This window comes from Streptopelia decaocto (assembly GCF_964273445.1).
Source record: "Streptopelia decaocto genome assembly, chromosome: 24".
Classification (NCBI taxonomy): Eukaryota; Metazoa; Chordata; class Aves; order Columbiformes; family Columbidae; genus Streptopelia; species Streptopelia decaocto.
Genome location: NC_138679.1, coordinates 2,501,683 through 2,515,587, shown reverse-complemented (window position 1 = coordinate 2,515,587; position 13,905 = coordinate 2,501,683). Strand labels below are relative to the sequence as shown.

Below are 13,905 nucleotides of genomic sequence, written 5' to 3'. Positions count from 1 at the left end.
CCTCGTCACTAATTAACCACACAGTCATTAGCATGAGCCCCCCCGCCCTTTGCCTGCTCGTCCCTCCCAGATCCGAGGCCCAGGCGACGCTCAGCACCCTGACGAAGCCGGGCAATAAGCAGCGATTGCAGCCCGAGGATCGCGGCGTCGGGCGGGCGCCCTTTGCTCGGGTCGCGGGTTCGCGTCCCCGCCGCGGGGCCATAAAGCGGGGAGCGGCCCGGCAGCGCGGGCACCGCGGCTGCTGCCCGGGCAGAGGGCGTCGAGCGGCCGATAACGCCCGCGGCCTTGTCCCCAGTCACACGGCGCCTTACTCACCCGTCCCCTCCCCGCAACGGGCAGCGGGGAGGGGGTGACGGGACAGGCTTTGGGCTGACACCCACGGTGGCCAACAGACCGTAGTGTGTTCAGCGCCCAGGTAGCCACGGGGGAAACTGAGGCACGGAGGCAGCAGAACCCAGGGGTCTGAGGGAGCCAAGGCTTTTTGTGGTGGAGCCAGAAGTGGTAGAATCCAAGTCAACATCTTGTCCAGATGTTCTCAACGCCTATAAAATGTGATTAATGCCAATACGTTAAAAAAAAAAGGGAAAATGTCCTCAAAAATGGGTGAAAGTTCACGGGCAATCAGAGCGTTCGGACTTCGCTCGCCAGCTCCCGGCCCCTCCTGCCCCGCTCTGCGCAGGAGGGTGAAAACATCTGGCTAATGAGTTACGGGGAGCAGCGGGTCCGGCCCTGGGGTGGCCCTGCCATTGCCCAGCGCCGTCCCCAATCAGGGCTGGGAGGTTTTGCAATCGGGGACGTTATTTCTGTGCGGTTGGAGTTTAAACTTTGCCACTCGGGTCGGGGCGCCACGAAGCAGGAAGCGGAGGTGGGGGACGGATTCGGCGGCCACCCTGCGCACCAAGGGGGTTGAGGCGACGGGAGGGATCGTTGGGAATGGGATCTCACACAGGTACGTCCTGGCTGCTGGTGCTCAACCGGGTGACCCTACCCAATGGGCCCCCAGGGCCATCAGACCTCACCGGCAGGACTGAGGGTGAAGGACAAGGCACAATAAAGCCTCTTGGCTGGGTTGACCAGCTAAATGTCATGGTAATGACAAATGTCCCCAAATATGGCTTGGAGGACACTTGAGTCAGGGCTTCGTAGGTTGGGAAGGACGGTTGGGTGGTTGGTTGATGGGTTGGGTGATGGGTTGGGTGGTTGGTTGATGGGTTGGGTGATGGGTTGGGTGGTTGGTTGATGGGTTGGGTGATTGATCAATCAGACAGTTGACTGGTCAGTTGGTCAGTGGGTTGGTTATTTGGTCAGTTGGCCAACAGCGTTGACCACTTGGTCTGTTTCTTGATCGGTTCATTGACATGGCTGGTCAAACGGTTGGTTGGTTGGTTGGTCAACTGGTTGGTTAGTTGGGTTGTCAGTTGGCTGGTTGGTCTGTTGGTTTCCTTGGAGTCCGGGGTCTGGAGCGGTGCCCGAGGTGGCAGTGGCTGCGCGGGGCTGTGTCCCCTCCCCGGGGCCGTGTCCCCTCCTCAGGGCTGGGTGGCAGCCGTCTCCTCCCCCTCCACTCACCACCCAAAATGATTAACCCAGCCTTCCGGCGCGACCACATGCAGGGACAGGGCTGGACGGAGGAGCTGCCCCGGCTCTGGGCGCGCATCCTGCCCCGGCGCTTGGGGGGCAGGAGGTGGGGCTGGAGGGGGCTGGAGGGAGCCTGGAGCTGTGCGGTTCTCTTGGGGGAAAAAATAGAGGATTTAGGAGTTTCAGCAGCTGGAAAGAGGCAGTGGGGACTCTACACATGCTCTCCCTCCTGCGTGGGGCTGTGCCAGCTGTGCCCACATGTTCGCACACCGCGTGGTCCTGGGGTTGCACACACACACATCCCTGCACACGTGTGTGCCCAGCCCTGCACGCGCGCTCACGGGCGTGTGGATTCACCCCCCACAGCCCCGAACACGCTCCCGCTGGCCGTTCGGGGTGTCCCTGGGGACAGGCTGGGGGCTGATCACAGGGTTGGGGACCTGCCTTTGTCACCTCGCAGCCATGGCCACCGGCGTGAGCGGCCTGGACAGCCTGGACCTGCTGGACCTGCTGTTTGACCGCCAGGACGGGATCCTCCGTGGTGTGGAGCTGGGGACAGCGCCGGGCGCCTGGCACGGGGACGGGGTGAGTCCCTCGGGAGCGGGGGTCCCATCCCCACCTCCCCCTGCTCCGGCAGGACACCCCGTCCCCACGCCCGCAGCTCCGGTGGGCACCCGGGTGATGGACACCCCACGGTGACAGGCGCCCGTGTCCCCGCAGCATGGCCAGGATGGCGACGACTTCCTCAGCTCCGTCCTGGGCTCTGGGGACTCAGCGTCAGGCTCGCCCAGCTGGTCCCCGGCCACCAGCGACAGCGGGGTGTCTGAGGACCCCCCGTCCGACCAGCTCGACAGCCCCCCCCGCTGCTGCGAGGGGTGTCCCAGGGACCCCCTGTACCCCTACAGCACCCCCTGCCGCGCTCTGCCCATCCCGGGGGGGACTGGGGCCCCGCACCCCGATGTCTCCATTGATTTGGGTGAGCCACGTGGGGAGACTGGGGAAAGAACCAGGGGGAGTGGGGACATTGGGGACCTGAGCGGGTTGGGGGAGCTGGGGTGTCCTGGGGGTAGTGAGGAAATTGGGGGAGCTGGAGGGGCTGGACCTGGAGAGCTCTGGGGGACTGGGGTGTGCGGGTCCTGCCCTGGGGACACCCAGGGGACACAGGCTGCTGACAGCCTCTGCCGTCCCTCGCCCAGACATGTGGCACCCCGGCTTCTTCCTGGAGGAGAGCCAGGACCTGCCCGCAGCGCCCCCGCCCGCCGCCTGCGCCCTCACCGTCAAGGACCTGCTGCTCTCGGGCAGCTCCGACGCCGTGAGTCCCTGTCCCTGTGTCCCCATCCCTCCTTGTCCCCAGCCTTTTCCCTTCCTGGACCGTGATCCTTTCCCTGTCCCTGCGTCCCCATCCCTCCTTGTCCCCAGCCTTTTCCCTTCCTGGACCATGATCCTCTCCCTGTCCCTGCGTCCCCATCCCTCCTTGTCCCCAGCCTTTTCCCTTCCAGGACCATGATCCTTTCCCTGTCCCTGCACTTGTCCCGTTTCCCACACCGTGATTCCATCCCTGTCCCTTCCTGGCCCATGGTCCCATTCTCATCCCCACCGCGGTCCCTGGGGTCAGGGGGTGACTGTTACCCGGCCCCCAGCAGCCGCAGGCGCCCGGCTCGCTGCTGAGGCAGAGCCAGGGCCAGTTCCAGGAGCTGGTACTGACCGAGGACGAGAAGAAGCTGCTGGCCAAGGAGGGGGTGTCCCTGCCCACCCAGCTGCCCCTCACCAAGGTGGGTCCCACTGCGCCCGGGAAGGGCTCCCCACATCCTGGGTGCAGAGTGGGGGGTCCCAGCCCTGACCCCCACCCCATCAACGGAGCTGGTGAGGGGCTGGAGCACAAGTGTGATGGGAGCGGCTGAGGGACCTGGGGGTTCAGCTGGAGAACAGGAGCTGAGGGGAGACCTTCTGATCTCTGAACTGCCTGAAAGGAGCTTGGAGCCAGGGGGAGTCGGGCTCTGCTCCCCAGGAACAAGCGCCAGGAGCAGAGGAAACGGCCTCAAGTTGCACCAGGGGAGGTTGAGGTTGGATGTGGGGAACAATTTCTTCCCCAAAGGGCTGTGGGGCATTGGAACAGGCTGCCCAGGGCAGTGCTGGAGTCACCATCCCTGGAGGGCTGGACAGACGGACATGAGGTTCTCGGGACATGGGGCAGGGACAGGGGTGGGTTGGATGGGATGATCTTGGGGGTCTTTTCGAACCCAAATGATTCTGTGGTTCTCTGATCTCCCCCAGTACGAGGAGCGGGTGCTGAAGAAGATCCGGCGGAAGATCAGGAACAAGCAGTCGGCTCAGGAGAGCCGCAAGAAGAAGAAGGAATACATCGACGGGCTGGAGAGCCGGTACAGCCCGGCCACCCTGGGGACACCTGTCCGGCTGTGGTGGGCACGCTGGTCCCAGCAGCCCCCCAGCTGTCCCCTGCTGACCTTGTCCCCCTGTCCCCCAGGATGTCGGCATGCACGGCCCAGAACGAGGAGCTGCAGAGGAAAGTCCTACACCTGGAGAAGCAGAACTCGTAGGTGTTCCTGGGATGGTGACAAAGAGGGGGTAGGATGGGGCTGGGACTGTCCCCCCTCCCCTGGGCAGACCTGCTGGGGGACAGGAGGGGCTCAGAGGTGCTAATGGGCTCTCCCTGTCCCCAGGTCCCTCCTGGAGCAGCTGAAGAAGCTCCAGGCCCTTGTGGTACAGTCGAGCAACAAGGCAGCGCAGACGGGAACCTGCATCATGGTGTGTGGAGCCCCCAATCCCCCCATGGCCTCCCTGCTTGGAGGGAGGGACACTCAGACCCACCCAGGTGGGCTGGGGGGGGCGGGTGGAAGGACAGACAGAAGGATGGACAAGTGCTAAGGCAGAGGGAGTGATGCTCCGAGGTTGGAGGGAGGAAGAGATGGGTAGATGGATGGAGGCTGTGCTGGCAAGGACACCTGCACAGGGCGGATGGACACACTCCTGGCTCTGTCCCCAGGTCCTGCTGCTCTCCTTCGCGCTCATCGTCTTCCCCTCCATCAGCCCCTTCGCCCCCAGCAAGGCCGAGGCGGGCGGCGATTTCAGACCCGTGCGAGGTGAGGGCTGCGCCGGGGCCACGCGGAGCTCGGGGCGCCGCAGCGGGTCCTCACCCTCCTTCCCGCTCAGTTTTCTCCAGGTCCCTGCACAACGCGGCCGCTTCCCGCGTGGTTTACACACAGCCCCAAGCCGGGGGCGAGAAGCCCGCAGAGCCACTGTGGCCAGAGCGCCCGGGAGAAGCCCCCGAAACCCTGCACGAAACCCTCGGCGGCCGCGCGTTCACCCCACGGCCCCACAAAATCTCCCCCCGTAACAACACGCGGCTGTTTGCTCTGGAGGGGCTGAGCCAGGGGGACGTGGGGCGCGCCGAGCCCGTGTCTGAGGACGGCGCTGAGCTGCACCACGGCCTGGGCTCGCTGGAGTGGCCCGACAGGGGCCACGGCCGCCCCACAGCACCGGAGCCAGTGGAGGAGCTTTAAGCAGCCACCAGGGACCACGGGGGACGCGATGGGCTGGCTCAGCACCTCGGCCCCTCCGGGATCTGCCCCCAGGTGCTGGACCCGCTTGGCTTTGCTTCTGTCTGTGAACTGGGGAGAAGAGACCAGTTCCCACTGGCCTTACTGGGAGGGAATGGGCTGCTCCTGCCCCCAGGTGCAGCAGTTGTGGAAGGGACACGGGGCCACTCAGGACGGGGACAAAGGGACCGGAGGGGCCCTGTGCTGTTTGGATGTTGCAACTGGTTGGTTTTGTTCTTTTGTTGTTGTTGTTGTGTTGTTTGGTTTATTTTTTTTTAAGCTTTAATCTCTAAATAAAAGGTATTTTGGAAAAAAATCCACCTGCTTTACTGTAACATCCACAGGGTGTCAAGGACCAGGGACACCCCGAGCACAGCTGTGAGGGACACGGGGCCAGACCCAGCCCTGGGAACAGCGGGGAGGGCGGAGGGACTGGGGCACCGTCCCACAGCGATGTCCCCAGGCCACAGCGATGTCCCCAGGCCACCAGCGATGTCCCCCAGGCCACCAGCACACAGGGGACCAGCAATCCTGGGAGATCTGAGCGGCTCATCCCAACCTCAGTGCCATCGGAGATGGCATCAACTGTCCCTTTTGTCACCCCCACATCCCTCTGCCCCTCGGGGCCTGCAGGACCCACAACCATCTCCTCATAGAGAAAGAATCGGGTGCTCAGGACGTTTCAAAACGCCAGCCCGGTGGGTGCAGCTGCCCTGACACACGTGCTTCAAGTGTATTTAATACTCACATACAAAAAGGGACAACGTTGAAGGGTGTAAAAAAAAGTCGGTAGGAAAAGCGGCACAGATGAGTGTCTAGACAGGCAGGATCAGTCCGGGTCAGGTGGCGAGAGGCTCCACCTTCATCTTCTTCACCGTCGTTGGCCCCGTGTCCGGGCTGGGACGCTCCTGCTTCAGACTGTCGCGGCGCTCCCCCCGCATGGTCCCGCGGTCGGGGCCGAGCCCCCCCGTGCCGTTCTGCTGCGACAGCGGCTCCTCCTTCAGCGGCCCGTGAGCCCCGGGAGCAAATTCGAAGAGCTGTTCGGGTTTGGGGAGCTCGGCGCTCTCCACCACCACCGGCCCCGTCCACTCCGGCACCTCCAGCCCCAAATGCTTCATCAGCTTTGTCATGACGTCGTCGACGTAGGCGTGGATGCGCAGGTCGGCCTGTCTGTCCTGGGGCAAGCGAGGGCAGGTATGGTGTTAGGGGACAAACAGAGCGTGTGAGGACAAACGTCCCCTCCCGGGGAGCGTGTGGGGACAAGGGGTGGTGGCTCAGCTGCATGTGGCTCCTGTCCCCAAGACATTGTCCCTGGTGGAACAGGAGCGGACTCGTGACTAGTGAGCAGAGTGGGACAGGGACAAGGATGCTCTAATGACATATCAGAACACCCCCAGCTTTCGTTATTTCACAGAATCATTTTGGCTGGAAAAGCCCCTCAAGATCATCGCGCCCAACCGTCCACCCAACCCTGGCTCACACTCACGTGTTTGGTTGCTTGCAGGTTGACGATGACCAGCTTCCCTCCCCTCTTCTTGGTGATCAGCGGGAGGTTGCCACTGGGTTTGATCTGCAGAGAGGTCCCCAGCGTGACGGAGAGATCGGCTTTCCTGCGGGAGGAGACGAAACATCCAGAGCAGGGAAAAAGCCGCGTTTGTTCGCAAGCTGCTCCAGCGCGGACTCCCCGAGCTGCCCAGCCAAGAGGCAAAACCGCGGCCAGAATTTGCCGTGGTTTCACTTGGCCACTTTCAGCTGAGTGCTGAGGCACAAAACACGACCGACAAGCCAGGCAGGGCTGGCCCGAGGGCCGGGGCGGTGCTGGCAGAGCCCGGGGAGCCCCACGGGCACTGGGACCGCGGTGTGACGGCCCGAGCGCTGTTACCTGCAGGCTTCGTCTGCCAGCGTCAGGTCACGGTCCGGCAGCGAATCTTCCCAGTCCAGGATGGTGTCTCGTAACTTCCCTCTACAAAACACACACAGGGACCGTGGTTCCTCCTGCTGGGCGAGGACACACAGCAGAGCTGGCCTGGGACAGGGGACAGTGACCCGGGTCCCGTCCCACCTCCCTGCTCCAGCACTGGGGAGGGACAGAGAGCCCAGACAAGCCGAGGGGACTCACCGGCAGGTGACGGCAGGTGCAGAATCCACCTGTGTGGGGGATTTTGTGACTGGTGCTACAACAGCCACATTAAACATTAACACCCCAGCTGTTGTGCTGTTGCAGTTCAGGGCTGGGATGTGCCTTTCACTCCCAAAAACCAGAGCTGGGCCTGCAGAGCTCTGCCCCACGGCCCAGAGCCGCAGAAAGGCAGCTTGGCCGGGCTTGGTGAGCCCAGGCGAGGAAGGGTGAGGGGCACGTGGAGCAGGTCTGGGGGCCAGATCACCCCAGGGAACCTCCAGCTGCACCGTCCACGTGTCCCCACGCAAGGCAGGACAGCAGGACAGCGTGGTGGCCACGTCCAGCTGGAGGGGACGGGGCTGCAGAGCCGCCAGCCCACAGCAGAGCCCTCTCCAGCACTAGCACAGATTTTATCCGTGTGCGAAGACCCCTCGAGGAGGCTGGGACTCCTTGGAGAGGGTGCTGAGCTCTTATCTGGGTTGTTTAGACATCTCCCGTGCACCCCCTGCTTCTTCCCCTGAGCTGGAGGGAACGTAGGCCCAGCCTTGCAAAGCCAAGTGTGCAGCAGAGCCACTCACTCGGCCGAACGCGTCCCTGCCGCCCCGCGTCCCCGCTCACGTACCTGCAGGCGCGCAGCCCCCGCGCTTTGGTGACGCTGCACAGCCGGCCCGTCGGCTTCAGCCCCATGCTGCCCACCACGGCGTCGCGCACGTACTGCCTGCGGGACACGGGCAACTCAGGACCGGCGCGGGGAGGCGGCGCCCGCTGGGAAACGAGCCCCCCGACACGGCACGTGTCGCACCAGACACAGGCGGCCAGACTCTGCTCAGCGGTGCCCAGCGCCAGGGTGAGGGGCAACGGGCACAGACTGAAACACAGGAGGTTCCGTCTGAGTATGAGGAGTAAATGATTTATTTTGAGGGTGCCCAGAGAAGCTGTAGAGTCTCAAACTCAAAACCCACCTGGACACGTTCTTGTGCAACCTGCTCTGGTGAATGGGCTTTAGCAGGGGGGTTGCGCTAGATGATCTCCAGAGGTTCCTTCCAAGCCCAACAGTGATTCTGTGGGGTTTTGGGTGGTTCTGCGATGCCTCAGCGCCACAAGCAATGTGTGGAGCATCTCAGCCCTTATAATCGTGGAACAGTTTGGGTTGGAAGGGACCTTCAAAGGTCATCTAGTCCTTCATGGATCTGCCTGCGTCTCTCCCCAGGCCGACAGCAGCTCTGACCCACTGACCTGCCGCAAACCAGGACGGCAAACCCGGCTTGTAACGACCTCCAGCTCTCCCTGGGGACAGCAGCAAAGCCCCCACCCCGCTGCCGGCCCCTCCCAGGCTCAGAGCCCACGTACTTGCCGCATTTCACGCACTCTTCCACGAACATGTTCCCGTGCAGCTCGGCCAGCTTGTCCCTGCGGGAGAAAGGGCAGCGGTGAAGGGTGGGGGACAACAGGGAACGCTGCTCAATCCCCTCCTCACCGCGGACCCCGAACATCAAGGGTTCTTCCTCATTTTCCAGACCTATATGAGCTATAGACAAATCTGACACGGCTGCGTCAGAGCCAAGCAGGCTTTTAAAATTTAAACACCCCCATCCGCAGCACCAATTCCAGCACATTCTGATCCAGCCTCCATTTTCTATTATTCTCCCCATGGTTGTTCAGTTTAAAAAGGCAAATGTGGTGCCAGGAGCAGGAACCAGGACTTGGGTCTCTTAATAATAGGAAACAGCCCCCTGAGGCAGCTCTCTGCTCAGCCAGCGATGGCTGAAGACGTTTGTGAGATGCATCTTCTCCGAGGTTCCAATCATGCTCGTTTCCATCCCAACTTCCTCCACTTTGTTTCCTTACTCAAATTCAGCCGCTCTCCCCTTTTCCCCTTTTTCCCTTTCCTTTCCCTTCCCTGTGAGCAGCAGGAGCAGTTTCAGATGCTCTCATCCTCCCTCCTGTCCCTTCACCTCTGGACGGGCACAGAGGCGGCAGAATGGACCACGTACCCTGAGCACCTTGGTTCTACTTGTGCACAAATGGCTCCCGGCTGTACCGAGAGCATCAGCTGGGGCTGACCTCATCTCATCATCCTCTGGATTACCACCATAACCTCTCTTCTCTACATTTGAGCTGGTTTATGAACCCCTTCCCACCCCAGCGCATCTCAGGTTCCACTCCCCATATCGGTGGGCAGACGTCTTCTAAGCCAGACTTGGAAACCAAGGCCCAGCATCAAACGTTTGCCACACTAATGGGGCAGCGAGAACGGCCCCGTGAAGCCGCTGGGAAGGGCGGAGGGAGGCAGTACCGTGGGAATCCCGAACGCACGTGCAGGCCGTCCACGTTCTGGCTGACCAGGAACTTCAGGATGCCGACCCTCTGCAGCCCCAGCAGCGCCATGTGGGTCTTGGAGGGGCGGGCGTTCTCAAAGGTGGTGTCGAATTTTGGGGAGAGCCCCTTCTCTTCCATAGTCCACACACCATTGGGCCCCCTGTATCAACGGGGACAGAAAGAGCGAGAACTGAGAGCTCAGGCTCTAAGAAAACAGTCTTAAGCGCACCACAAGCCCTATCAATGGAGGACGAGCGAGGCACAGCCTGGAAAAGGCTCCAGGGAGACCCTATTGTGGCTTTTCTGTACTTAAAAGGGGCCGATCAGAAAGATGGGGACAGACTTTTGAGCAGGGCCTGTTGCGACAGGACAAGGGGTGATGGTTTTAAACTAAAGGAGGGAGATTCAGGCTGGACACGAGGAAGGAATTGTTGCCCTGAGGGTGGTGAGAGCCTGGCCCAGGTTGGCCAGAGAGGTGGTGGATGAACCATCCCTGGAGACATCCCAGGCCAGGCTGGACGGGGTCTGAGCAACCTGAGCTGGTGAAGATGTCCCTGTCATGGCAGGGGGGCACTGGGTGAGCTGGGAAGGTCCCTTCAACTCAAACTGTTCTACAATTCTATGATTCTAAATGAAGGTCATGGATCACCAGCAACTTTTGTCGCTGACATACACAAAGTGTACGCAGGGCTTCTTGGGACAGGGCTTAACATCAAACGGGTGTGCAAGAGGGAAAGGGTATTTTCAACAGGAGGGCTGGAGAAGGTCTGGCTGGGGTAGCAGGAAACAGTCCAGAGCTCCACAAGATGTGCGAGGGACTCGGAGGAGGTGCCATCCTGCCCAGCGCCCTTACCTGAAGTCAGGAATCCCCGAGGCGGTGCTGATTCCAGCCCCCGTGTGAAACACCACATTGGAGGAGCTCCTGATCAGGTCCGCCAGCTCCCGCACCTTCCTCTCCAGCTCCTCCGGCGGGTCAAAAATCTGAGCAGAGGACACAAACCACCGCGGGGATGGAGAGATGCAGGAACAGATCCTATACACCTCCAATGCAACGACCCCGTAAACCACAATTCCTTCTTATCCATGAAAGGAAAGATTTTGCAATCCTTAATGATAAAAGCATTTAATCGGAGACAAACAGCATCGTATAAACCATCTCCACGCAGCGTAAGGGCTTAAAAGAGCTGAGGCAAACGGGGGCATCTCTTGGCGTCGCTGACAGGCAGCTGACACCCCAAGGAGTGGCCGGATCCAGGGGGGACAGGAGTGAGCCCGGTGTCACCCCATGTGCGCCCAGCTCCAGCTGTCCCCGGCACAACCACCGGGGACAGGACCCCACGCAGCTTTCTAGCGTGGGGACAAGATTTAGTGTCTGCGAGACGCTTCTCCAGCCTGGTCTGCTGGGGACAGGGACACAGGACAGGCCCCTGTCCCCTCACCCCAAGCCACGTTTTGTGCAGCTGGGGACATGGGGCCGGGGTCACCCCCTCGCACCCACCCTTGGGGATCCCTGTGGGGGATACAAAGGGTCCCCACATGGATGGGAGCTCCTGTTGCGGGGGGACACAAAACAGGGGGACAGTGCCGGGCCTGGATGACAAAAAGGAGGGAGCCGTGGGGCTGGGGACACGGCAGGAGCCACGGACGGGGCCTGGGCGGGACGAGGGAGCCGTGGGGCTGGGGACACGGAGGGAGCCGTGGGGCTGGGGGGACACGGAGGGAGCCGTGGGGATGGGGACACGGAGGGAGCCGTGGGGATGGGGACACGGAGGGAGCCGTGGGGATGGGGACACGGAGGGAGCCGTGGGGCTGGGGACACGGAGGGAGCCGTGGGGCTGGGGGGACACGGAGGGAGCCGTGGGGCTGGGGGGACACGGAGGGAGCCGTGGGGATGGGGACACGGAGGGAGCCGTGGGGCTGGGGACATGGAGGGAGCCGTGGGGCTGGGGGGACACGGAGGGAGCCGTGGGGCTGGGGACACGGAGGGAGCCGTGGGGCTGGGGGGACACGGAGGGAGCCGTGGGGCTGGGGGGACACGGAGGGAGCCGTGGGGCTGGGGGGACACGGAGGGAGCCGTGGGGATGGGGGGACACGGAGGGAGCCGTGGGGCTGGGGACACGGAGGGAGCCGTGGGGCTGGGGGGACACGGAGGGAGCCGTGGGGTGGGCCTGAGGGGACACAAAGGGGCCCCCGGTGCCGGGGTCCCCAAGGGAGACGCCCAGAGGGCCGCGGGTCCGGTTACCAAGGAAACCCGCCAGGCCGGAGCAGGCCCCGGGGGACCCGGACCCCGCCGAACCGCGCTCACCTCGGGGAGGCCGCACTTGCCCTTGTCCGAATACGGCGAGAGCCCGGCCGCGTAATTCACCGCCATGGCCCGTCCCGGCCGCCGGAGCGCGCATTGTTGCCAGCCCCGCGGCCGGGCGGAAGCGCGCAGGGACGCCGCGGGGAGCAGTGCGCATGTGCGGGCACCGCCCAGGGCACGGCGCCGCCGCCATCTTTGTGCCGGGCGAGAAGGGGTTTGGGGGGCGTCGCTGCCCTTACTTGCCAGGGATGTGATAAGGGAGGTGGGGGGTGCCAGGGAAGGGCAGGGGGTGCCAGGCCGAGGGAGGGGATGCCAACACGGGCAGGGGGTCCCAGAAACGGCTATGGGTGCTGCCAAGGGCAGGGGGTGCCAGGGAAGGGCAGGGGGTGCCAGCAGGTTGGAGCTCAAGCGTTGTCATTACCGCTTAAAAGAATAACTCCTGTCCGCAATCTCTAACCTCAGGATTCATAAATCCTTTCATTTTTGGGTCAGTCTGACAACACAACCGTGCCCCGTGCTCCCCACACATTCCAGACAGGGCCAGGGAGCCCAATGTTGCTGCCACTAGACCCCTCTCCATGCCATGTCCCCCCACCTCCCTCTCCCTGGGCATGTCAGGGACCCCCACCCCAAACGGGGCTGGTCCCCCCGGCCCCCCCGCCCGCCCAGCGCTGCCAGCTGTAACCGCAGCCCGGCCGTAACCCAACTCCTCTGCGCCTGGTCCCCCCGTCTCCGGTCACCGCGGCCGGTGGGAGACGCAGCCGGCAGGGACGGGGCTCGGGAGCGGCGGGTCTGGGGGCGGCGGAGCCGGCAGCGCTGCAGGAGAGACCCCCGAGCGCGGCCTCCCCCGTGCAGGCGCTGCGGGGCTGCGCTGGAGCTGCCATGAAGAGCCTGAAGGCCAAGTTCAAGAAGGCGGACGTGAGTGCTGTCTCCTGCCCTGGGATGTCCCAGATTTCACAGGGACACCAGGACCTGCCCTGGGATGTCCATGGGGACATGGGCACCTGCCCTGGGATGTCATGGGAACCTGCATGGGGTGTCCCAAATTTCACAGGGACATGAGGACATGGGGGTCTTCCCCAGGACATCCCCATTGTCACAGGGTCGTGGGGACCTGCCCTGGGCTGTCCGTGGGGACCTGACAGGGACGTTTGTGGGGATCTGCCCCAGCATGCCCATGGGAACCTGCCGGGGATGTTCCAAATTTCACAAGGACACAGGAACCTGCCCCAGGATGTCCCAAATTTCACAGGGACGTGAAGACATGGGGGTCTGCCCCAGGATGTCCCCAGTGCCACAGGGACACAGAGATCTCCCCCGGGATGTGGGGTGGCTGCTCGCATGGGGACAGCAGCCCCACGGAGGTCAGCACGGCCACCCTGGCCAGCGGGACTGAGCTCCCAGTGCACCCAAGGGTGCTCCCAGGGCCAGTGGTGGGAGCGGGGCACAGCAAAGGGAAAAAGGCAGCGCCGGGGAGATGGAAGCGAGTCCTGGGTCCCCTCCTGTCCCCTCCCTGGGGACAGCTGCCAGTTTTCCAGCTGCCACAGCCAGCAGAGCCCACATGTCGATGCTGCTCAATTATTCAGCACCGGCCTGGCACGGGGCCGCGGGCTCTCGCCATCCTGCGCACCGGGCAGAGGGTGACAGTGCTGTCCCAGAGCCCATGGCAGCACTGGGGACACGTGTTTGGGGACACACATCGAAGGCCCCCACGTGGAGCCTGTGTCCTGCCCTGCTCGGGGTGCTCTGCGCCTCGGTTTCCCCACACTGTACTGGACACTTTGCGAGTGGGGACGTGTGGGAGGCTCTTGCTGTAGTGTCGCCCCCGGGGTCATCCAGACACCCTTTGAATTTTGGGGTTCCCTCCTTGGGAAGAAGTTGCAGGCAGGGGGTCCTACCCCTCCCTTGGCCCCAAGGCTGGGGTTGGGGGGAAATCTCTGCCCCCAGGGCAGGGCAGGGGGTCCCACGTTCCCCTCCTCGGGGTGCAGGATCTGCGTGGCAGGAGGATGCTCATCCCCTTGGTTTGGGGGTGC

The 13,905-nt window shown here is 63.1% G+C and overlaps 2 protein-coding genes across 5 annotated transcripts; one reads left to right on the top strand and one right to left on the bottom strand.

Moving 5' to 3' along the window:
* Positions 1–822: 822 nt before the first annotated feature.
* On the top strand, positions 823–5,737 carry CREB3L3 (cAMP responsive element binding protein 3 like 3). 4 transcript variants are annotated; one of them, XM_082072072.1, is made up of 10 exons: positions 823–949; positions 2,036–2,160; positions 2,296–2,551; positions 2,772–2,887; positions 3,219–3,347; positions 3,850–3,956; positions 4,061–4,129; positions 4,257–4,341; positions 4,580–4,676; positions 4,747–5,737. In XM_082072072.1, the coding sequence occupies exons 1-10, from the start codon at positions 934–936 to the stop codon at positions 5,094–5,096; spliced, it is 1,350 nt and encodes a 449-aa protein (XP_081928198.1). In that variant the 5' UTR covers positions 823–933; the 3' UTR covers positions 5,097–5,737. The 4 variants fall into 4 exon arrangements, with proteins under 4 accessions (XP_081928198.1, XP_081928197.1, XP_081928199.1 ...); XM_082072071.1 differs by having other exon boundaries at positions 3,216–3,347; XM_082072073.1 differs by having other exon boundaries at positions 3,216–3,347; positions 4,624–4,676; positions 4,747–5,072.
* Positions 5,738–5,835: 98 nt separating this feature from the next.
* On the bottom strand, positions 5,836–11,996 carry SIRT6 (sirtuin 6). Its single transcript, XM_082072075.1, has 8 exons — positions 11,876–11,996; positions 10,424–10,551; positions 9,548–9,730; positions 8,602–8,661; positions 7,874–7,969; positions 7,015–7,095; positions 6,619–6,742; positions 5,836–6,307 (listed from the first exon to the last, which is right to left on the bottom strand). The coding sequence occupies exons 1-8, from the start codon at positions 11,939–11,941 to the stop codon at positions 5,972–5,974; spliced, it is 1,074 nt and encodes a 357-aa protein (XP_081928201.1). The 5' UTR covers positions 11,942–11,996; the 3' UTR covers positions 5,836–5,971.
* Between the last annotated feature and the right edge of the window lie 1,909 nt (positions 11,997–13,905).

Excerpts from the sequence above, each read along its gene's own strand:
- CREB3L3 (XM_082072071.1), top strand. Across the intron at positions 2,888-3,215 it reads TCTCGGGCAGCTCCGACGCC|CAGCCGCAGGCGCCCGGCTC; the intron begins GTGAGTCCCTGT and ends CCCGGCCCCCAG. Across the intron at positions 3,348-3,849 it reads CCCAGCTGCCCCTCACCAAG|TACGAGGAGCGGGTGCTGAA; the intron begins GTGGGTCCCACT and ends GATCTCCCCCAG.
- SIRT6 (XM_082072075.1), bottom strand. The coding sequence starts at position 11,941 with ATGGCGGTGAATTACGCGGCCGGGCTCTCGCCGTATTCGGACAAGGGC. Across the intron at positions 7,970-8,601 it reads GAGTGCGTGAAATGCGGCAA|GCAGTACGTGCGCGACGCCG; the intron begins GTACGTGGGCTC and ends CGTGTCCCGCAG. Across the intron at positions 7,096-7,873 it reads CGGGGGCTGCGCGCCTGCAG|AGGGAAGTTACGAGACACCA; the intron begins GTACGTGAGCGG and ends TGTGTTTTGTAG.